This window comes from Peromyscus californicus, unplaced genomic scaffold (assembly GCF_007827085.1).
Source record: "Peromyscus californicus insignis strain IS unplaced genomic scaffold, ASM782708v3 Scaffold_10__1_contigs__length_136768540, whole genome shotgun sequence".
Classification (NCBI taxonomy): Eukaryota; Metazoa; Chordata; class Mammalia; order Rodentia; family Cricetidae; genus Peromyscus; species Peromyscus californicus.
Window position 1 is genome coordinate 83841279 of NW_026294391.1, and position 24331 is coordinate 83865609.

Consider the following 24331-nt stretch of genomic DNA (forward strand, 5'->3'; position numbering starts at 1 on the left):
AGCTAACATCTGTAAAACAGTCGAACATCCTTCTAGGCTACACCATCTGCCTTTGACAAGCACGGTTGAATGATCTTATGGTACCATAGAACAAAAGACAAAGATATATACACACACATATATAACCTCAAATTGACAAAGTAAAACAAAATCTCATGGTGAGTGGGGTTTCTAAACCTACTGTGCATTTTATACTGTCCCCTTCTACATGACTATGATCTTTAAATTTACTGTAACTAGTGAAAAATATTCAATTAAGCAAATACAGTTGGTCAAGATAAAGTAACTCGTGGTTCCACTCGATCTTCATCTGGAAGGTGAACCCACTTATATGTTAGACTGAGGGTTTCTCCTTACTCCTTCAGAAAACATTTCAGTTGTTCCTGTAGGTGATAAATCTGTAAGGAGAGAGAGGTAGAGAAACATTACAAAAGCTATATGAACTTTTTCTGGTATTCCAAACTTTATTTTTAAAAACATCCTTCATTACAATTTCAAAAATATGATAAAGATCTTTTTACCATATGAAAGAAATGATAAACATGTACGACAGGACAAACCCATTTTAAGAATATTCAAAAGGTTAAAAGGTAATAATATCCTTAGGCATTTGTCCAACTTTTAAGATATAACATAACAGTCAGGTAGTTTATTTCAAGGTTATTAAGGCTGCATAAATCACCCACATTTATACCTTAATTCCTCTACTTCGGATCAACCAAGATGTGAAGAAACACAGGTAGTTTAACACAGGAAAAACTGTCTGACTAACTAGTATTTCCGCCTGGCCTCCTAAATATTCAACTTGAGATGGTGCCGAGTCAGTGCTCCTTGGATTGTCCCCCACACGTACTACGATTATTCTCTACCTCTTTCGTAAACACAAATCTAAACGTTCTTTGAACAGAACATATTATTGAGATACGGCCTCTGATATTTAAAATCCCCGGTTCATATGCAGATGAACTTTCAATGAGAATGACCCAAATCTTAAAAAAAGGTTAAGAAGGTAAAGGATTCTACTTAGAGTGGTCAGTCCCTAGATACAACTCATAAGCACAGAACTGCAGCTCATCCACAAAAGGTTTTCTAATTTTGACCTGTAGCCAGTATTCAAAACAATCTCCAAATAAATCAAAACCCTAAACTGACACACAAAGAAAAAGAAACAAACAAACAAACAAAAACCTCTCAACATGATAGAATTCCTCACTGCTTCAGATCACAAACCAGAGGAAAACAGGGAACAGGTTATCTGCAATACTAAAATGTACTACTTCATCTAGTATTTACTTATATAGACCAAAGTAATTGTTTACTTGGCATTTTTGAGATCATCTTAGTTTTCTCAACATCCCAAAGAGCAGTCACACTATCAAGAACTCAAGCACAATGCTGTGACCATAATGTCTTTTATTATACCAGACTTATAAAGGGAAGCTTAAAATTGAATATGCTCCAAAACTGAATAGGTTTACTGTTAAGAATCTAGACTTCTATGAAAAAATATACAGAGGTCACAGCTCACAGTAAAAGAAAAGAGAATATCACTGTAGTCATTTTGTAAGAGTCAGATGATAATGCCGGGCGGTGGTGGCACACGCCTTTAATCCCAGCACTCGGGAGGCAGAGCCAAGCGGATCTCTGTGAGTTCGAGGCCAGCCTGGGCTACCAAGTGAGTCCCAGGAAAGGCGCAAAGCTACACAGAGAAACCCTGTCTCGAAAAACCAAAAAAAAAAAAAAAAAAAAAAAAAAAGAGTCAGATGATAAAGCAATTGGGATATTTTCTCAAAATGAACTTATGCTAAGTTTTTTAATAAAATTTTTATGATTATAATTACATCATTTATCCCTCTTTCCTCCTTCCAGTCCCCCTCCCTCCCATGTATATCATGTAACACACACACACATATTCCTAAATATATCGATCAACCTGCTCAGCGTCTATGTTACCTGTATGTACATGCTTTCAGGACTGACCATTTAGTACTATGACACTAAGATAACCAACTGGGGTGCTCTCCCTGGGGAAGACAATTTCTCCTGCTCTCAGCATTCCTTAGCTGCCTCTAGTGCTTTTTCTAGGGTTGAGGCCTGTGAGGCTTTGCCAAGTTTTTTTTTTTTTTTTTTACAACTTTAAAATGTTATGTATGGGTAGGGGATGCACACATGCCACAGTAAACACACTGTAGAGAGGGGACAACATGCTGGAGTCAGTTCTCTCCTTCCACCATGTAGATCCTAGGAGTCAAGTTTAGGTTGTAAGGCTCATTAGGAAGTGCCTTTACAAGTTGAGACATCTTGCTTCAAAAGGTTTTGTTAGAGTCTACTAATTTTACATACTGAGGGTTGCATTGCAGTATTTTCATACATGTACATACTGTATTTGTACTCCCCTCCTCCTTGCCCCGCTCCCTCTAGTGAATCTCCTCCCTATTCCCAACTAGCACCACTCCTATGTCATGTCTTTCTGACCCAGTGGTTTCATTAGGGTTCTTTATAGTAGCATGTGTACATTACGAGAAAAAAGTGTCTCTACTTCCCCCATCAAATGTTCTAGGTAAATCCTCAGGGATAGGTGAGACCCTTCCGTGACAAGCTATCGACAGGCCCAACTGCAACAACTGTGTCATGTCCAGAAGTCAGTATCCTATACCAACCTCCCCGCTCCGCTTTCTCTCGACTGTTACATTTTCTGTCCCTTCTTCCATGATGTTCCCAGAGTCTTGGGGAGGGTGTTATGGATGTTCCCATTATGGTTGGGCATTCAATAGTAATTTAGTCTCTGGACTTTGCCCAGTTAATGAGACTCTGCCTTCACCACTGATGACTAATGCTGAATCACCACTAACTGACCACTGGTGCCAAGTTTCATTTGCTGCTCCTTGCCAGGTTACAGGACAATTTAGCAATTCAGAGTCCTGACCAATCAGCATCTTATATTCTACTCATGCTTTCTAAGTCAGATGTACAGGATCTAATATTTTAAAAACTTGAAATGGTAAAATGCATGCACGCACACACACATACACATACCCTCTTCCTCCTCTTCAGTGAGAAGGGGAGGGAAGGAGATATGAAGGACAATCGTGGAGGCACAAGGTGTAATAATATATGTATGCATATGGTAAATGTCATATGAAACCCATTATTTTGTATACTAAAACAATTTTTAAAGTTTTTTTAAAGATTAAAAGAAAAAAAAATCCCTAACCTCTCATGAGTTTCCCCAACTGAAGTCAGAGACAAACTCCCTTCAGAACTTAGCTTAAATTAGGCACCAAATAAATTTTTAGTGAGTAAAGTTTACAACTACATTTCTGTGTTGGAAATGGCAGTTCTCGATACCAACTACTGAACATGGATGAAAACAATATAATCTTCGAACAACAAACTGGTTGTCTGGTTTGCTGAGAAGAAAGAAAGGCACAAACTGTAAGAATGCCTCTGGCCTTGTAGAAATAGGGGCAATGAGCAATACCTTTACCATAAGAGCCTCATAATATAAACTCCAGACTCTTTCAAGCTGTTACCTGCAGGACTGTATAGTGAGAACTATGCATACTATCTATATAGCTTCATAAGCTTAACTCATTTCACATTTTTCTCCCTTCGTTTCCCACTGGAAACTCTTCTGTGGCTTTGAATAACAGTCACTCAAGTTAGAAACCTGACATACCTCTTTTAATACTTTCTTTTCCTGCATCACCCTTTAACTGTCCTATCAATCCTTTAAAAATATATCCTCTCATATGTAAATGGTCACAGCAATATTATTTGTAATACTCAAAGAGCAGAAACAAATGAAATGCCTATCATCAGAAGAATAGTTAAATAAAATGTGGTTTATAAGTTCTTCTGAGACAACTTTTAGGTCCGGTGTAGCCTGTGGCCTTGGTTGTTAATGAGATAGTTCAAAGATTCATCAAAAATGTCTGGGTCTTAGGCTAGCTAGATGACTCAGAATTTAAAAATGCTTGCTGCACAAGCCTGAAAACTTGAGTTTGATCCTAGGGTCCATATGATGCAGACAGCCCATTCCCACCAGTTGTCCTATGATCTCCAAACACATGGCGCACACATATATTTATAAAATAAAAAATTTAAATAAAAGTTTAAGCTAGGTCTGATTTTCCTGCTTCATACTCAGCAAGGAATTTCTTAAACCCACTTAAAACTAAAACCCATCTTTCCTATCCTAGCCTACTGTCAAGTGATGTAACTTCGGCTTTATTTTCTGATCTTATTGTAAAAAACTCTCTTCATGGCTTTAAATGACTCACAGATCATCAAGTTCTCTTCCTGTGTGAGAACTTGACTATTCTCTTCCCAAGGGGCTCACCCTACTGTTAGACTTCTCTTCCAATGTAGGCATAAATATAATTTCCTCGGGGAGGTTTGCCATGTTCTTGTAATTTAATCCAGGATTCTCCTTATTCTAATGGGAATACTGACTTTTTTCCCTTCATAGAGCTTCTTTGGGATTTGTACTTCAATATTTATATGATAATTGTTTACCATCAATCTCCCCTGGAAGACCATTAGCTCTATGAGGACAAGTATTTTATCTATCTTACTCAACACCCTTTATCCAGTGTTTTTCACTCCAGAGGTATTCAATAACTGTTAAATGAACAGATTTGCAAAAAGACCTTGATCCACCCTGCTATTCTCACTCAGAATATATGTTTACCACTATTCTTATAAGACACACAGCCCGAAATTAGGTTAGAGGTGGGTGAGTTCTTCATAGCAAATTATTTATTTAAAAACATACTTCTTACCTCCTCACACTTTTGTTTTTCCAATATGTTAAGCTGCTCCAAAACATACTGGAAATGCCTCTGGAAAAAATAAATTGTATCAGTGATGAAAGATGTATCTTAAAGGAAGAGAGAGCCACAGAACACAGTTTGTCACGTATTTGATAAGAAATCTGTCAATTATAGGAAGAACACACTTTTTAGAAAAACTGGAGCACAAAACTTCTGCCTAACAATCCAATCTTATTTTATGTACTCGCCACAGCATTTTTTCTTGTCCTAAAATAAATGGGTGAAGTGTCTACATGCTACATTTTCCCTGGTGTTGTACAAATCCTCCATTCCCCCTCACCAGAACAGAACATTACTACTCCTAATACTACATACAATAACACATATATGTAAATTACACATATATCACAATAGTATCAGACATCTGAATCTTTTAAGATGTATCTATACCTATTATCTTGGGCTATTCTAAAGGACTACAGCCAAAGTGGATATAGCTCTATGCCACGCTGCTTCCCTTTGACAACTACTGCTCCACAAAAAAATGAAATCTAGCAAAGGGCTCTCTTAGTGCTTTACAATCACCTTACTACCAAGATGGGAGCAAATGTGGCTTAACAATCTGTTTTCCTTTCACTGAAACTCAGAAAAATGTATCCATAAAAATAAAATAATTCCTTCACATTTCATCATATATGATAAGAATTTTAAATAATTTGCTCCTTTTTTACTGAAATAAATGTATTTTGGTATAAACAACAGGTTTATTCTATGTATTGCAAATTACTATGGTTCCTCTTGGAATTTTAATTCTATTTTCCTTTTTCTTTTCTTTTTTTTTTTGATACAAGATCTTATTGTGTAGACCTGGCTAATCTGGAACCTGTTATATAGACCAGGTTGTTCTCAAATTCATAGAGAACCACCTCTGCCTTCCCAGTACTGGCGATAAAAGGCATGTGCCACACGCCCAGCTAGTTTTAATTCATTATAGAGTGGGAATGGTGACAGTATCTAGGTTTCAGGGACCTGAGGATTAAATGAAACAATAATACATAACTCTTTTAGGCACTGTTTGTTTAGTAAATGCTCAATATTGGTCATTATCTCAGGTCACCTGGTCCCCTCCCCATAAAAATGCTTAGATTATAAAAATTACTCAGATATAATAAAACAAGGATGTTCTTAGTGGATGTTTCTTAGAAGTTATTTAGGTTTATGAATGAACTACACAGTGATGACATGAGTGGAAACAGAGATGGAATTTTGAAAGTAGTACATCAGGATGTCTAACAGCCAAAAAGAACTTACCTTAAGGGTCAAGTTTTCCACATTCCTAAGGAGGTCTTTCTGTCGTTGGGCTTTCTTATAAACCTGTTGAAGCTTTTTTTCTTTGTAATAAATCAGTTTCTGAATTCCTGTGACTGAAAGAGGGAGAGAAAGGATTTTTGTATATAAATAGAGCTTTAAATAATGGATCAAGAGTTCGAGGCCAACCTGATCTACAGAGCAAGATCCAGGACAGGCACCAAAACTACACAGAGAAAGCCTGTCTTGAAAAACAAAATAAATAAATAAATAAATAAATAATGGACCACGTCACAAATCAAGTGGAACTCTAAGGACAAAAGACTTCTGAAAACTAAGCATTGCACATAATGCACACAATTGCACATAATGCATGTTCAAAGTTAGCCTTTTTTACCACCACCCAGCCTCCCTGATTCCTCTGTCTTTCCTCTGGCTTACTTATTGAACTGTAATCATAGTCTTTGTTTGCTTCTTCGGAGCTAGATTGAATAAATTTGGCTTGCAGCTCCCTTTCTAATTCTTCTTCCCAACTGTCTATCTTCTTTTCTTCTTCCTCTTCATCCTCTTCATCGTCGTCGTCGTCATCATCATCACTCTCCTCTCCATCATCCTCCTCAGCTTCAATTTTATCAGCCTTATCTTCCACATCATTACTGTTACTGCGAGAATCAGCAAACATCTCTCGAAGCATATCATAGTCTATTGATTTTAAGCAAGGGAAAAATGAAGCAATCTCAAGCTTTGGAAATAACCGTAACCCCAAATAGAAGTATATGCCTTACTATGTAATTCACTGGGCAACCAGTGAATTTTATAAAATTATTTTCCTATGGGAAGATTATTCCCTTTGTAAAATAAGAACAAGGAATATGAAACACTAACATTCATCTGTATTTAATTATCAAGATATCTAGAGAATCTAAGGGCCCATAGGAAGTTGAATACCAGGGTATCTAGGACATTAGAATTCCAATCTAAAACCCTAAAAGCACAGAAGGACCAATGAAGAAGAAGAACAAAAGCATCTTTTTTCTGTGATTGGTCTGTGAGTCTGTGGCCCCGTTACACAATTAACACTTGCCCTTATCCGAAGCTCTTCCTCTGTTTTTGATAAAGTACCTGATGAGGGAGGGCCACTCATTTGTGGGGTTCCTGAAATGCCTGAGATGCATCCTTGACTTTCTATTTCCTTGGTTTCATCATCAGCAATGACTTCCCAGCCTGAAAGTACAGCAGTCAAGGAAAAAGCAGAAGAGAGAGAACACACCATTGAAAGGGAAGTGGCTCTTTAACTAAGAGTGCTCTTAGTACTTGATTTAGATCGTTGTATCTGCATTCCTAGTGTGGAAAACTGCCTTATGTTAAATTACAAACATAAATACACTTCGATTGTCTGTCTGTATTTACCATTTCTAGCTAGAAAATAACATTTCAAAAATCTTCAAGTTATACACATCAACCAGGCACTCAAACATTACAAGTGAGGACTAAGCATGCTGCTCAGTGGTGCAGGGCTTACCTAGTGTAGTAAGGCTCTGAATTTGATCCCCAACATCTTAACCAAAAGCAAAAACACCAACCAGAGGTGCAATTTGTCAGAACATGCACATGAGATTAAACAGACTACAGGGAAACATTTGATATAAAGGATACGGACACTGATGGCTTCAGCATCTGAGCAGAGCAGTCTCTTCATTTCTTTTTCCACATTTGGAGATTCAGTGTACTAAAGCAAAGCATGGAAGGAAACACCAGGAATGTCACTGAGCACTCAGTTTTATTAAATACCTTTTTCCTATATATTAATGAACTGAAATGACTGGGCCTTGTTAGATGCTCATCCAACAAAAGTTCTACTTAAATAGTGCTATTTATGAAGAAATCGATCCAAAATCTGTATTTTTGCATAGCAAGCTCATTTTTTCAAATTAAATCACTTGAAATATTTAATCGTATCTGTCTATAACTCTATGGAAAAGATTTTCAACATTCATGTTTTATTATTTGCCTTGACTCATTGGCAAAGAACAATAATTGCATGTTAGTTACTTATGAATAATTTGGCTTAAAATCCAAATTCCCAGACTTCATTTTTCCATCTTTATTATTAAAATGTTCCTGCCAGGCGGTGGTGGCGCACGCCTTTGATCGCAGCACTCGGGAGGCAGAGCCAGGTGGATCTCTGTGAGTTCGAGGCCAGCCTGGGCTACCAAGTGAGTTCCAGGAAAGGCGCAAAGCTACACAGAGAAACCCTGTCTCAAAAAACCAAAAAAAAAAAAAAGAAAAAAAAATGTTCCTACAAAAATTAGATCCTATCTACATGTTCTCACTTGAATACAGTTTTAAACAATTACTCCACAGCAATTAATTCCTCACGACACAAATATAAATCAAGGCTTTTGATGAGAAGTCCCATTAGTTCAAGCAATTGTTAGTAAATTGATCCCTGGACTCCAAGGAATGGCTTTTGAAATGAAAATAAGGGGGTAAAAGCAGTTTGCAATGCATGGCAACACTAGCAAAACTCTTAATCTTTTACCCTAGAAGTTGTTATTGGACATTAAATAATTATTTCCCAGTGAATAAAATCCAGTGTGCATATGTATATATGTTTATATAAAGCATAGAAAAGTAAACAATGAAGATTATGAGCACTGCTGTACCTCACTGAAGCCGACTTCATCCATTTGTTTGACACTGGGGAGCTATGAAGTAAAGCACAACAAGGAACAACGTTATATTTTCATTTTTCTACTTAAGTCAAGCTTAAAGAGCTCTACAACGATGTCTAACGGCTTTTACATTTAGTAGACAATAAATTTCACTGACTAGCAGGTTATTAAGCCAAAGTTAACACATAAATTAGGAAAGTTGATCTACAATTTTAACATGGTTTCTTTCAAAATTCTGATGTTTTCTGTATATATATACAAGTTTATTCTAAAATTCATATGGAAGGATACTGATTCTAAGATTTTTTTTTTTTTTTTCGAGACAGGGTTTCTCTGTGTAGCTTTGCGCCTTTCCTGGAACTCACTTGGTAGCCCAGGCTGGCCTCGAACTCACAGAGATCCGCCTGGCTCTGCCTCCCGAGTGCTGGGATTAAAGGCGTGCGCCACCACCACCCGGCTGATTCTAAGATTTTTAAAACAATATTGAAGCAAACGAAGTGGTAGCAATCAATCTTCTGATTTCAAGACTTACCACATTATAGTATCTGCAGAAGGATTGACACATGGATCAGTGGAACAGAATAAAGAACCCATAAACAGTACCATACAAATATTCCCAAGGAAGAGGTGGAGGAGGAGAGGGAGAGAGTAGAGGACGAAGAAAGGGAGAAGGGGAATCTTGAATTAAAACTCACATTTTATAAAACTGAAATATGGATTTCAGGCATAAGTATAAAATCTTCAGTATCTAGGCTAAGCAACAACAAAAAAGTAAAATCCTTAGGACAAAAACATCAATAAATTCAGCCTCATCAAAACGAAAAATCTTGCTGTCTACAAGTGCTTGTGAAGAGGACTAAAAACTCAAGCTACCAGCTATGAGAAGGTACTAATAAACTATGCATATATGATGAAAGACTGGTATACAGAACAGAAAAAGAACTCTTGGAATTTAACAACAAAAAGTCATTTTAGAAAATGGGTAAAAGAAGCTCGGTGTCATGGTGCATGTTTGCAATCCCAGCATTCAGACACTGAGGCAGAATCATTGCTGTGAATTCAAGGCCATAATCTATCCAAATTAATTCCACATGAAAATCACTACACACTTATAAGAATGGCTAAAATAAAATAAAATGACAGGTGAGGAGGTGGAGAATTTGTATCATCCATACACTATCACTGTTAATATAAAATGATAGTTCTCTGAAAACAGTATGGCAGTATCTTATAAAACTAAAAATACGCCGGGCGGTGGTGGCGCATGCCTTTAATCCCAGCACTCGGGAGGCAGAGGCAGGCGGATCTCTGCGAGTTCGAGGCCAGCCTGGGCTACCAAGTGAGTCCCAGGAAAGGCGCAAAGCTACAGAGAAACCCTGCCTCGAAAAACCAAAAAACTAAAAATACTTGTGGCTAGTGAAGTGGCTCAGCATTAATATGCTTGCTATCAATCCTGATGACCTGAATTTGATACTTAGAATTCTCAAGTTTTCCTGTGAGCTCCATTTGTTGCACACATGCATGCACACACACTAAATGAATGTAAATAAATTTTTTTGAGACAGGGTTTCTCTGTGTAACAGCCCTGGCTGTCCTGGAACTCGCTTTGTAGACCAGGCTAGCCTCGAACTCACAGAGATCTGCCTGGCTGGGATTAAAGGTATGCGCCACCACCGCCTGGCTGAATGTAAATAAATTTTAAAAGCTAAAGTTTGGCAAGTGACATGCCTCAGGTGGTAAAGGGTTTGCTTAATTGTGAACTAAGCTCTGGGATTAATCCTTAGCAACATATAAAACAAGGTGTGGTGATAAATTCCTGTAACGCTAGCACTTGAGAGGTGGTGGCACAAAAAAGTTCATCTGTGACCACACAGCAAGTTCAATGCTAGCCTGGACTACATGAGAAAGACCCTGTCTCAAAAATATTTGTACAAACCTGCCACTTGTGGGGGCTATAGAGATGGATCAGTGGTTAAGAGAACTTGTTGTTCTTACAGAGGACCACTTTATGGTGGCTCACAACCATCCTTAACTCAAGTTCCAGACAATCCAATAGGCACACGCGGTACACAAATGTGCATGCAGGCAAAGCATTCATAGACATTATGTAAAATGAATAAAAATCTAAAAAATATTTTAAAATATGCCACTATCATATGATTCAGCATTATTCCTGAGCATTTATCCTAGAGGAATTAGGATTTGAGTTCACACAAAAACCTACTCACACCCTTATTTATAATTGTCAAAAACTGGAAACAATACAGTTATGTTTTAATGGGTAAACAGTTAAACGCATTGGTTATATTCACACGATGAAATGCAATTCAGCAATAAAAAAGAACTATTGATACATGTTATTCTTAGATGCTATACTGTATGTTCAAATTTATTTAATGTCATAAAAATAACAAAACTACAGAGATAAAGAAAAGATTTTGAATTGCTAGGCACTAAAGATCGAGAGTGTAAAGCAGGAAGAAAGTATAAGTAGTTACAAAAGGACAAATATGAGAATTTTTGTGGTGATGGAACTGTTTAACAACTTGACAATGTAGGTGGGTCATGAATCTAGCCATGTAGCAAAACTGCATAGAACTAAATATATATACAAATATATAAGTATAGGTAGATGAGAAATTTCATTAAGATTGGTGAATTGCGCTGGGCGGTGGTGGCGCATGCCTTTAATCCCAGCACTCGGGAAGCAGAGGCAGGCAGATCTCTGTGAGTTCAAGGCCAGCCTGGTCTCCAAAGCGAGTTCCAGGAAAGGCGCAAAGCTACACAGAGAAACCCTGTCTTGAAAAACCAAAAAAAAAAAAAAAAAAAAAAAGATTGGTGAATTGCAATAATGATAATTTCATTTGTGATATCATTCTCTTGTTTTGTAAAATGCTACAAAGGGGTAAAGTGGATAAAGAGTACATGCTAAACTTCTATTTATTCCAATTGCATATGAATATCTGATTATTTCAATGTTTTTCATTGAATTTTTTAAATGAGTCCAAGGTACTGTACTCTTCCTGTAGCTCACCTGAAGTAAGGTTACAGATTTAAGCAGAATTCCTACTTTATCTGGTCCTAGATGAGTTCAATTTAAAACTTGATCTTTTTTAGAAAAAAAATCTCACTGTGTATCCCTAGCTAGCCTAATACTGATGACGCAGCCCAAGGTGTCTCCCAACTGAAGGAAATCCTCTTTCTTCAGCTTCTCAAATGCTGAGATCACAGGTCTTAACATGCCTGGCTTTAAATCTATAGCAGTCGAAAGCTAAAAGCATGAGTTGAAATATCAAATTCATGATTCTTCTAAATCCCTATGACCTAAAGAACTGGGTCTATTTTCATTCACTGTTGTAGTCACAACTGCTAGCTCATAATTCTGTGGATTGTGCATATTCTTCATTTTTTTCATTTTTGAGACAAGGTCTCATTCTGTAGCCAGGGATTGTCTCTAACTCATGATCCTTCCACTTTAGCATCCAGGTGCTGAGATTACAGGTAGGTACCACCACATCAGGTAGGCATTCTTTATTGGACATACAAGTGAATCAATGAATTCCCAACTGACTTCCTACCTTTCTTTCTCCCTCATAGTCCTCTCCTAATTCACCCTGCAGAAACACAAGTAGCATGAGACTAACCTTTTTTGCTGTTTTCCGGAACCTTTTCTTTTTGACATTCTTAAGTGGTGGAGTAACTAAAATAAAAACATGATGAAATATACCATATGACTGATGACTGTCCTATATCTACATGAATTTGATAAAGAAATGTGTCATGCTCATGGTATGACTTCTTTCTTTAAACATAAGAGGTTAATAAACCAGGTAAGAGGTCCCTGATTCATAGGGATTTGCAATTCAATAGATAAAAATGTAGTCAGGCAAAAGGAGCAAGGGATCAGTGACTTACTGCCATGCTTCCAGTTATATTTTTTTTTCTGTGTCTTCCCTTCACCTTTTCCAGTTACAGGAGAATCAGTAGAAGCAACTGGTTCTTCCGGGGAAGGACGAGGCTCACTATCAGAACTGCATACAAGCATCTATATTTAGCAAAGACAAAGAAGTTTACTACTGCCTCAAATATTGGTTAATAATAAATCATGGGCATACCACCAGACATGTGGAGCACAAATGATTCTTGGAATTTCCCAAAACCAAGTACATGTAATATACCTTCAGGTTCTTTAATATATCCCTTTTCCATCCTCTCTTCCTCCCCTCTCTCCCTCTTCTCTCTCCTTGAAGCATGATATGTAGATTTGACTTTTACCTAGTGTTTACCCCTGCAGAAGCAATATCATGAAATGCATACGTTTTAGCATTACGATTTAGAGAGGCAATCAGAAAGCACCAATAGAGATAAGTAAATAAGTTTCTTTAGAGTTAACACACTGCTATAGTACAAAGTGCAGAAAAAGACCTTAGCCATTTATATTTTTAATTAATGAAAGTCACTATAAATAGCAAACAAGAGAGCAGGAATCTGTAAAAGTAAAGAAAAAAAAATTAAGTATCAGATATCAAACCAGAACATGACATTATGTTCCCCTGCAATTGATCTGGTGATTATAAATGGTAAATAGCCATTTAAAATTGGAACAGAATACTGGCAGAAAGACTGAAGATTCCACCAAGGGTATGAGAACTAGAAGGTTAAGAAAATCAACCCAGTGGGGGTGATATAGCTCAATGGTAGGTAGAGCACTTGCCTAGCATGCATGAGGCCCTGGTTCTCAGCACTTAAAAAAAAGGTTTTGTGGATCTGGAAATATCACTCAGTTGGTAGAATGTCTGTCTAACATGCACAAAGCCCTAGGTTTGGTCCTCAGCACAATTTAACAGTCAAGAAAGGCATGTCCGTACGCACAGCAGCACCTGATAGTTGAAGAAAGAAGGATTAGAAGATTAAAGTCATCCTCAGCACCATACTGAGTTTGAGGCTATCCTGGGATATATGAAACCATGTCTCAAAAAAATTCATACCTGAGAAATATCTGCTGTTTTATAAAATGTTTTTCTATCAACAGTTTTCAGGCTTTCGACGACACAAGGCAAATTAACCAGCTTAGCAGACAGTGAGACATCTTCTACCTGAACAACTGCATTACGTCCATCAGCTAAAGGAAAGTAGATAAAATTAATATTGACATTCCAATGGACTGTTCAGTCTCCAAGAATCTGAATAATGAAGACTTATGCGGGACAGACAAGTTCTTTGATAAAACTTACTATTTTTGAAAGTCTAGAAATCAATATTCAATTAGTAACTTCCAGAAAGAGAAGAGAGTATCTATAGCTTGTTTTTACATATTGTATGTTACTAGTTCAAAAATATGTTTCTTTCCAATGGTTGCAAAGGTGAGAAAGACAGCAAGCAACTGTTTTCTTGTTATCACCAAAAGCAAATTTCATTCATTTAAACACATTCCTTAAAAAAGAAGGAAAGCATTCGATTGTAACATTGTATGTTTTCTAAAGGCTGGAATGCCTAGTATAGTGCCTGGCACATACCAATATATAGCAAATTATTGTTTAATATATTAATTTAATATTTAATATATTGATATTAACTACTTACAAGAAAAGTCGATTTTTAGTTTATCCTTCATGGCAGCACCTCTAGAATGTATCATCTTCCTGACAGTATAAGCATGTTCCTAAAAAGGAGGCAAATTAAAAATCAGAAGGATTGTCTAAGAGTTTTCCTTAAATAAAACCTTACATTTCCCAAATGTTAACTATGCTATGTACTGTGAGAGCCCATGCATTGTATAAATCAAGTCAAATGAATTCAACTCAAATTTCATCTTTATCTTTTAGGAACTACACTTGGTGCCTTCGCCCAGCTTTTCAGTTCTACTTCTTACTGCTTAGTCTTCCATTGTAGATGCTAGGGAAAGGCTTTAGCTACAGTTCACTAGATATATTAATGAACTATAACAGATAATAGCTTTCTGACCATCTCTATCATAGCCTCCTAAATGAAGTAATACTTGAATGTGCTTATCAATGAGAATGGATATGAGAGTCAAACCTAATGTTAAAATGAGTTTGACAGCCTTGCTTGGTGATGAATTTGCAGGTGACAGTGGTAGTTCCTCCAACTACCTCTTCTGAGATGACAGAAAGAATTTTAGAACAGTCTTACCTTGGCTGTCCAGAAAATTGGCTGTTAATGTTTGTGATAAATGACTGGATGATCCATAATTGTCATTATCATAGTTGTTTTGACAGGGAATTAACCCACATTATTGATGATATATACAGGAAGAAAGAAATATTGTGAGAAGGATACACACCACAATAGGACTACTTAATAGAACATGAGTTCTGGGAAGCAAATGTTCTGAGTTTTTATAGCCTAAAATGTATGTAAATTTTACCTAAGCAGAACTACACTTTTGCACTGAAGACATTTATTCTGAGATATAAAAGTTACTTACAGGAGGCAGACGCAATATAAACTGTTCCTCAATATCTTGGGGTTCATCACGCATTAAACTCATGGCTTGTTTTTGAGTTCATGAAAACAAAGAAAACAAACAAAGTCACTACAAACGCTTGCTCACTCTGCTGACCATCTCTGATTATATTATACTGGTTATATTTTATTATATTGGTTATAATATACAAGACCTTACCATAATTCTCATTGAAAAGAAGTGTGTACAGTTTAGAAATATTTTATTTGACATCTTGATTTCTAAAAGTCATCATTTCCAAAGTGAATCCAAATTACATGATGTATCTTGATGAACAAATTAATTAAGCTGTTGTGAAACATGATTTAATATTTTTAGTAATATTCTTGTACTGTCAAATAAAGAGCAAACTTCAACTAAGTGGCCTCTGTGGGGTTGAATGCAAACCAAAGAATGAAATCAACCCAGAACCCATATGCAGACATGCTAATTTGAGGTGAACAAATACTTTTCAATATTTCATTTACCCAAATAGACCAATAGTAGTAATTAGGCAGTCCATGGGATACCAAGAAGCTTTTTATGGCTCAACTGCAATGGTTCAGCACTTCCTTGGGAGAAAGGAGTCCCGTGCTTATATATCTTCTATGAGGATATTTAAAATAATCTTAAGATAGATTTGTTTCAGTATCTCATGCATGTTTAGTATATACCCAGCACAAGAGGAATCTTTTTTATTTTAAAAATATATCTTAGGTAAAATGAACAGTCTAATTCAAATTAGAGGGGTTTCAGACCAATTATGTGTACATTATACAGTAAGCTTTTACAGGGTAAAAGTTCTAATTAATGCACAGCCCTCAATACTTTGTAAATCATTAACTGGGATCTGAGTTTTAAATCCAAATCTTTCTTAAAAAGCACTGTAACAGCCAGGCAGTGGTGGTGTATGCCTTTAATTCCAGCACTCAGGAGGCAGAGGCAGGCGGATCTCTGAGTTCAAGGCCAGCCTGGGCTACAGAGTGAGTTCCAGGACAGGCTCCAAAGCTACACAGAGAAACCCTGTCTCGAAAAACAAAACAACAACAACAACAAAAAAACCACTGTAACATTCTTTTAACACATAGGAGTATAGGACTCTCTTAGGGTGGAAACGCACTAGTTAAGATTCAAATCACTTAGTATAAAACTGGGAAAGGGAGGGTTAAATGGGGTGAGAAGAAAGAAAGGTAAGAGCCTGAGGTGCGAGGTGACTACCAGGAAACAGTGTTTTGGACACAACAGGGCAGCTGAACATATGAAATCACAATGATTAGGACAGCATGCTCAAGGCCTGTGCTAGCCAAAGTCCCAGCATGGAATTTGGGGAGATGGGCACAAAGTCCCACCCCTAGCTGAGAAGCTTTGTCATTCTGTAGTTGTTGGGAGAAAGAGAGTCAGTTTTCTTTAATGGTGTGAGCATTGGTGGGCTGAACATATCCCAGGGCAGACCCCATACCCAAGAGTAGGTAGGCAATACAAATTGTACTCCAGTGTTCCTTTAAGAAAAAAAAAGGATATTACAAGGTCTGTAGGAAGGCAAGAGAGGGTCTAGGAGGAGTTGGAGGAGGTATATAAATACGATCAAAATACATTGTGTGGAATTATTAAAAACCAGTAAAATTATTTTTAAAATTAATTCCTTAGTATAACTTTGGAAATTATTAGAAAAATATAGAAAGCACAAAAAAAGGCAGAATAAAAAAGTAAGACATCGAGGAAGGGGCTAGAAAATGCATTATTTTTGATAGTTATTTCTATTTTATTGTTTATAAATATGTATGCACATGTATATAAATAATGAAAAATAAGTATAACAGTGTATATAATCAAAATAATCATATACATATGCAAAATATCAATGAAACCCCTTTGTACAATTAATACACACTTGTGCAAAATTTTAAAGTAAAAAGTAAATGAGGCCGGGCGGCGGTGGCGCATGCCTTTGGTCCCAGCACTCAGGAGGCAGAGCCAGGCCGATCTCTGTGAGTTACAGAGGTCAGCCTGGGCTACAGATTGAGATCCAGGACAGGCACCAAAACTCCATGGAGAAACCCTATCTCAAAAAAAAAGTAAATAATCTTGAGGCTGGGCATACACAAGAGAAAACAAAACACTCCACACTAGGAATACAAACGCAGAATTTAAGGAAAAAGTTGCTAAGCAAGATTTTATCAGATCAGTAGTATCTTTTAAACTTCTCAACAGAACAAGGATTAATTAGGTCATTTCATTCATTTTAATGCCTTTTTGATAATTCCTCTTTTATAGAATAAAAACTTTAGGAACTTAAATTATTTCAAATTATTTTCTTGTTGATAGCCCCAGTAAAAAGGTCTGAAGGGCGAGAAGGTGAAAAACCTAGTTGAAAAGAGATTTAATAGTTTTTTTAAAAAAAAACTGAAAGAACTTTATATTAAAGAAAATGAATCCGCTTTTCCCCCAGAAATATTCATTTTTCTTAATTTGTATTTTTTTAATTCCACAAGGCACTCTTGGATGCCTAATTAAATGAACAAGATCACTGTCCACCCATTCACATCTGGCTTATCTCCCTTCAGCAGAACAACTGGGATGACGCAGCCAGGGAGCTGCAAAAGCCCTTGCTCCACGCAGCACACGCCAGCGCAAACTTGGTCCCGAATTTTTTTTTTTTTTTTTTTTAAAGTTTACAACCACCACGAGCTGCCTTTTGGAGACAGTAACTGTCTGGGTTCCATCTTTTTTTCCTGGGGAAACCGAACAGAAAAGTTCCGCTCCTGCCGCCTCTGCTCATTTGTGCCGAAAACTACCCCTACAAAGCCACAGCCGCCTTCGCACCTCACGGCCAGCCGGGCCGAGGCGCGAGGCTGCCGAGACATCTTCCCACCTTCCCGGGGTCCTCCGACTCACCTGCTGGCCAGGACGCACACGCACACGCACACGCACACGCAAAGAGAGCCCGAGCTGCCACGTGGCCACGCCCAGGCCCCCGTGCCTCGGCCCGCCCCGCCCCCGGGGCCCCCCCGGAAGAGGGCCCCAGGCCTCGAAGCCGCTAGGCCATGTGTGGGCCAGCCCGAGAACTCAGCACGAGAGTTCAGCACGAGAGTTCCTCGGCTGAGTTCCTCGGCTGAACCCGCCAGGGGCCTCCGCAAAGCCCAACCGCTGACTCGCACACCGGCAGGGGGCGCAAACCGAGGCCACCGAGGGGCCGGGAGGTGGGGGGGGCCAACACACATGCACGCGCACGCACGGACTCGCGTGTGTACACACACGCACACACACGTACGCACACACACACACAAAGAAAAAGCAGCGCAAGTGCTTGATCCTCCGATCTGAGACCCTGTCCCTTGGCTAGACCACCTCTGAGTGTCCACTACATCACCCCGTGAGGCCCAAACTGACCGGCCAGGTCTGGGCCCTCCTCCGCGCGGCCGGCCATTACGTCCTGTGAGACAGGCCAGGCTGCGGCCTGCACCCTCTCCCGACAGGTGTCGCACGGCAGAGCACCTTCGAGGCTCCCAAGTCCCCCGGTTCGTTTTGACAAACGAAGCTCGAAAGCCACTCACCTTGCATGGACTTTTCAACAGACCTAACACCAGAAGGCCTGCGGCGGTTTCCCCGGGCCCTGGCCCGATGGACACCGGTTGTCGGTGGGCCTTGAAGCCCTCCGGGAATCACTAGGCCTCGAGCCCGTCCCGAGACCGCTGGGCCTCGAGCCCGTCCGGCAACTTCTGGGCCTTGAAGACCTCCGGGAACCGCCAGGCCTGCGGGAACCGCCAGGCCTGCAGGAACCGCCAGGCCTGCGGGAACCGCCAGGCCTCCGGGAACCGCCAGGCCTCCGGGAACCGCCAGGCCTGCGGGAACCGCCAGGCCTTGAGCGCTGCCAGGAACTTCTGGACCTTGAATGCCGCCTCCGCCGCCGGGAACCTCTGGGCCTCGTGCTCGCCCACGCCCACCGACCGAAGGGCCTCGCCCACGCCCACGCCCCGATGGGCCTCGCCCACGCCCACGCCCCGTGGAGCTTCGCCCACGGCCACGCCCCGCGGAGCCTCGCCCACGGCCACCACGAGCCGCTGGGTCCCCAGCACCTCTGCTGTCAGCTGTGGCCAAAGCGCTTTCAGCACCAAGGCTGACAGCAACTTGGGGTTCCTGGGAGCCCATGTCTCCTGATGTTGAAATGGTTGTTGGAGGGGCTCCCGGAATGTCGGGGCGCCCCGCCTCTGCCAGAGCCCCATCAGCGTCTCCTCCCTCAGCGCGCTCCATGACCCACACTACCTGGGAGGAGGAGTCTGGGGGGGCTCAGGGGTGGGGCTAAAATGGCGTCGAGTTTTGTCACGTGGGGTAGCGGGTTCCAGAACGTTCATGAAATTATGCAAAAATGTATACCCCTTAAAGAGACAGCGACACTAATAAGACGTTTCATTGTCTATCAAAGATTTCTGTGAACTCTCTACTGCTTGCCTTTAATCCCAGCACTCGGGAGGCAGAGGCAGGCGGATCTCTGTGAGTTCGAGGCCAGCCTGGTCTACAGAGTGAGTTCCAGGAAAGGCGCAAAGCTACACAGAGAAACCCTGTCTCGAAAAAAAACAACAAAAAAACCCACAAAAAACCCCCCCAAAAAATTAAACAAAACTTAATTTTAAGGGGTGCTTTTTTGACAGATTTGTACAATCATTTCTTCTAGATACACATTTGATTTTTATGTTCAATAAAGCTACATTATCGGAGCTTTAAACCTTCAAAAAAAGTTTTGGTGAGTTTTGGTATCCACCAGTATACTTTATGATGGCTACTAGAATGCTCAAAACAAAATTTGCAACCTACCTCTAAAATACTGAACCTGGGGCAGGAGAGATGGTTCACCAATTAAGAGCAAAGATTGCTCTTGCAGAGGACCGCAATTCAGCACCCATATCACATTGTGAGAAATTGTCTGCAACTCCAGCTCCATGGGGGGATCTGATGCCCCTAGCCTCCAAGATATCTACATTCATGTGCACACAGACACTCACTAAGAAATATACAATTATGGGCTGGAGATCGGCTCAGTGGTTAAGAGCACTAACTGACTGCTCTTCCCGAGGACCGGGGTTCAATTCCCAGCACCCACATGGCAGATCACAACTGTCTGTAGCTCCACTTCTAGGGGACCTGACACCCTCACACAGACACACATGTAGACAAAACACTAATGCACGTAAAATAAAAATAAATAAATTATTTTTTAAAATACACAAGGGGCTGGAGAGACGGCTCAGCAGTTAAGAGCATTGGCTGCTCCTCTAGAGGTCCTGAGTTCAGTTCCCAGCAACCACATGGTGGCTCACAACCATCTAGAGTGAGATCTGGTGCCTTCTGGCATAAAGTCATATGTGCAGATAGAGCACTCATATACATGAAATAAATAAATATAAAAATAAAAATACACAATTAAAAAATAAAATCTTAAAAATAAAGTACTGAACCTTCTTGGAATGTGTCAACCATTCTCTTTACTTTCCTTGTTGACTGTTTTCATGTTCAGTACATAACACTGAAAACTGCTCAAAACTTTAAAAAAAGAATCAGCTATAAATGCCAGATAAATAGTGCTTTAGCAAAAATGTCTAATGAAGTATTCTTTGGATGGAAAAAGGGGGCTGTAATAACAGTTTCCTTATAAATGTAATACTCCTAAAAGCTTTATGTGAGAATTTATTTTGTTAGCATAGTAATTGTATATATTGTAATGGGTTGCATTACAACATTTTGAACGCGCATTTACATGCATTGAAAATACCCCCTCTAGGACTGGACCTGCCTGGACTGAGTCTACCAGGTTGATCTCAGTCCTCAGGGGAGGCTTTGCCCTGGATGAGGTGGGAATAGGGGGTGGGCTGGGGGGAAAGGGAGGGGGCGGGAGCGGGGAGAACAAAGGAATCCGTGGCTGATACGTAGAACTGAATTGTATTGCAGAATAAAATAAAATTTAAGAAAAAAGAAAAAAGAAAATACCCCCTCTAGTATCCTTTCTCATCCATCTCACCCTTCCTACTTTGCCCCTTTTAGAGCAGAACATAATTTTCATTAACTTTTTCTTTAAATAAATTTAGGTTTGCATAATGACATTTAATACATGCATGTTATTACACATTGACTCGTTGGTTCGCTGCCCCCTCTGACTTCCCCTATGCCCTCTATACACCCCCATAGGTTCCCTTCTTTTCCCCAGAGCCCCTCATTTCTTAAGCTCATTACTTTGTTCCCTCTCTTTTTTAAATTTATTTATTTTTATTTTATGTGCATTGGTGTTTTGGAGTTACAGACAGTTAGGAGCTGCCGTATGGATGCTGGGAATTGAACTCAGGTCCTCTGGGAGAACAGCCAGTGCTCTTAACCACTGAGCCATCTCTCCAGTCCCCTTGTTCCCCTCTCTTAAGATCTCTTCTCCTCTATGATCCCCTTTCCACTTTAATGACTCCCAACACATATGTAAACACACAATACATGTACACAATTTTAATTTTTTAGATTTGTTTATTTAATGTGTATGAGTATTTTGCTTGCATGTATGTACACCACATGCATGCCTGGTTCCCACCAGATTCCCTGGAATTGAAGTTACAGACAGTTGTGAGTCACCATATGAGTTTTGGAAACTAAACCCAGGTCCACTGCAAGTGCTCTTAACTGCTGAGCCATCTTTCCAGCCGTATATACAAATTTAAATCTAGGTTCTGCACATAGGAGAAAATATGTGGTATCTGAGTCCAGATGATTTCACTTCACATAATGATCATTTTTTCTGTAAATGTTATGATGTCATTTTGTTATCCCATGATCTCATTTTTATTAAAAATATATTTCATTTTATAATGACTGAATAAAATTCCATTAAGTATATGTACCACAATTTTACCCACTCATCTGTTGATGGACATCTAGGCTGATTCTGTTTCCTGGCTGTTTTGAGTAATGCAACAATAAACATGGATATGCAAGTATCATGTTGACTTAGTCTTTCAGGTATATATCCAAGAGAGGTATATTTGAATGATATGGCACTTCTATGTTTAGTGTTTTGAGAAACACCCTTACTGATTTCCATAGTGAATGTACTAGTTTATCTCCCCACCAGCAGTGAATAGAAAGGTTTCTCTGCAACATTTGTTTTCTTTCTTTTTTTTAAATATAGAACAATAAACACCTTTATTACATGAGCTATGAATGATGCTTTATTTGCCTTTCCGGGCTTTGATCTTCCTCAGATAGAACTCCAGCTCCTTGCCTTCTAGCACATAGCCATCTGCTCTGCCACACTGGCCTGGTCTTGAGGCAATACAGGCAAGAAGCTTGCCCTGCTGGAACTGCTCCTCCAGAAGACTGCTGATTTTAGCGTTCTTTTTCCTTTCGTCATATTTCTTTTGGATTTTCTTTGATCGTTTTTTGTTTAATATTTCTTCCTCTTCAGGAGTCAGCTTGGCCCCCTTCTTGCGGCCCAGGGGCAGCACATAGTGAGACTCATACCACTGTCGGTATGGTGTGCTGTCGATAAGCACAATGCAGTTCTTCACCAGGGTCTTGGTGCGGACCAGCTCGTTATTGGATGCGTTGTAGACAACATCAATGATCCTTGTTTTCTGAGTACAACACTCAGAGCCCCAGGAAAAGTTCCCTACATCCAGTCTTAGGGGACGGTACTTCTTATTGCCTCCTCGGACTCGGACTGTGTGTGTATACGACGAGGGCCAATCCTCGTGTTGGCAGCAGGCCGTCCCAGCTCATACTTCCGCTTCTTGTGGTCGGGCTTTCTCTTACCCCTGGTCTTGCGCGCTTGTGCCAGCTGTCTCGAAAGATGCCCATCGCTCGGCGCTGGCTAGAAAGAGAACATTTGTTTTCTTGATGGCAGTCATTCTCACTGAGGTGAGATGGAATCTCAAAGCAGTCTTAATTTGTGTTTTCCTGATGGCCAAGGATGTTGGACACTTCTTCAAATATTTATTGACTGTATTTCTTCTTTTGAGAACTTCCTATTCAGTGCATTTGTCCTTACTGATTGGATGATTTCCTTTTTGGTGTTTAATTTTTGCAGTTCTTTATATATCCAAGATACTGTTTTAATTTTTTTTCAGTTTTACATTTACTTATTGGCTGTGTGTGCCCATGTGTAGGCATGTGTGCCATGGTGCTCATATAGTCAGATGACATCTGATGAGAATTGGTGTTCTTGCTCCATCATGTGGGTTTTGAGATCAAATTCAGGTCATTGGTCTTGGCATCAAGCATTTACACCTGCTGGGCCATCTCGCTATCCCTATCCTAGATATTTTTTTAATAACTCTTTTTTTGCAGTGCTGGCTGGGGAGTGAACCAGGGCTTTGTACATGCCAGGCAAATGCCGAACACTGAGCTACTACCTCGGCCCTTGTCCTTTTCCTTCCATGTCCTTCTTTCTCCCCTAAATACCACATACGTAAATAAACACTTAAACACGAGATACTTGCCTGTCAGTCTAAGTTATCTTGTGCAACATGATGTCTCCACTTCCATACATTTTTATGTGAAAGAGGTAATTTTATTCTTTTAAGAATGAATAAAATTCTGTATTTTATTATACATTCTTTGTGCATTCATCTGTTTGGGAGCTGATTCTGTTACTTGGATATTGGGAATAGCAATAAACATGAACATACAGCTAAACCTATACTAAAGCGACCTGAATTTTGATGAATCTACATACTGATCTATATGCTGGCTGTATGAATTAATACTAATTTAAGGGTTTGGGTTCATTTTCCCCTACGTCCTTTCCACCATTTGTTCTTTTTTGTCCTCTAACTTTGGAGAAGTGATCCCTCTAACTATATATGTAGCTCAGATGGACTTCAAACTGGCTATGAAGCCCAGGCTGGCTTGGAATTCAGTCCTTCTACCTCTACTCAGCATAGCTGAACCCCACACACCCCCACCTCCCCCCACGCCCCACGTCTTTTTTTTCCAAGACAGGGTTTCTCTGTCTAGCCTTGGCTGTCCTGGAACTCACTCTGTAGCCTGGCCTCGAACTCACAAAGATCTGCCTGTCTCTGCCTCCCGAGTGCTGGGATAAAGGCGTGCGCCGCCGCCGCCGCCGCCGCCGCCGC

The 24331-nt window shown here is 39.7% G+C and overlaps 1 protein-coding gene and 1 pseudogene across 1 annotated transcript; both read right to left on the bottom strand.

The window, feature by feature from the left end:
- Positions 1 to 353: 353 nt before the first annotated feature.
- Positions 354 to 15553, bottom strand: Taf7l (TATA-box binding protein associated factor 7 like). The gene is made up of 12 exons (XM_052745997.1): positions 15207 to 15553; positions 14342 to 14420; positions 13747 to 13880; positions 12674 to 12803; positions 12403 to 12458; positions 8750 to 8791; positions 7740 to 7812; positions 7206 to 7307; positions 6525 to 6785; positions 6087 to 6199; positions 4785 to 4844; positions 354 to 398 (listed from the first exon to the last, which is right to left on the bottom strand). The coding sequence occupies exons 1-12, from the start codon at positions 15267 to 15269 to the stop codon at positions 354 to 356; spliced, it is 1158 nt and encodes a 385-aa protein (XP_052601957.1). The 5' UTR covers positions 15270 to 15553.
- A 6823-nt stretch (positions 15554 to 22376) lies between these two features.
- Positions 22377 to 23054, bottom strand: LOC128115388 (40S ribosomal protein S8-like; annotated as a pseudogene).
- Positions 23055 to 24331: the final 1277 nt, after the last annotated feature.

Bases quoted from the DNA above. Each gene is read 5' to 3' on its own strand.
- Taf7l (XM_052745997.1), bottom strand. From the start codon at position 15,269: ATGAGTTTAATGCGTGATGAACCCCAAGATATTGAGGAACAGTTTATA. The intron at 12,459-12,673 runs GTAAGTCACTGA...TTTTTATTTTAG, and splicing joins ATATAACTGGAAGCATGGCA to TTACTCCACCACTTAAGAAT. The intron at 7,813-8,749 runs GTACAGCAGTGC...GCTTTGCTTTAG, and splicing joins ATGAAGTCGGCTTCAGTGAG to TACACTGAATCTCCAAATGT.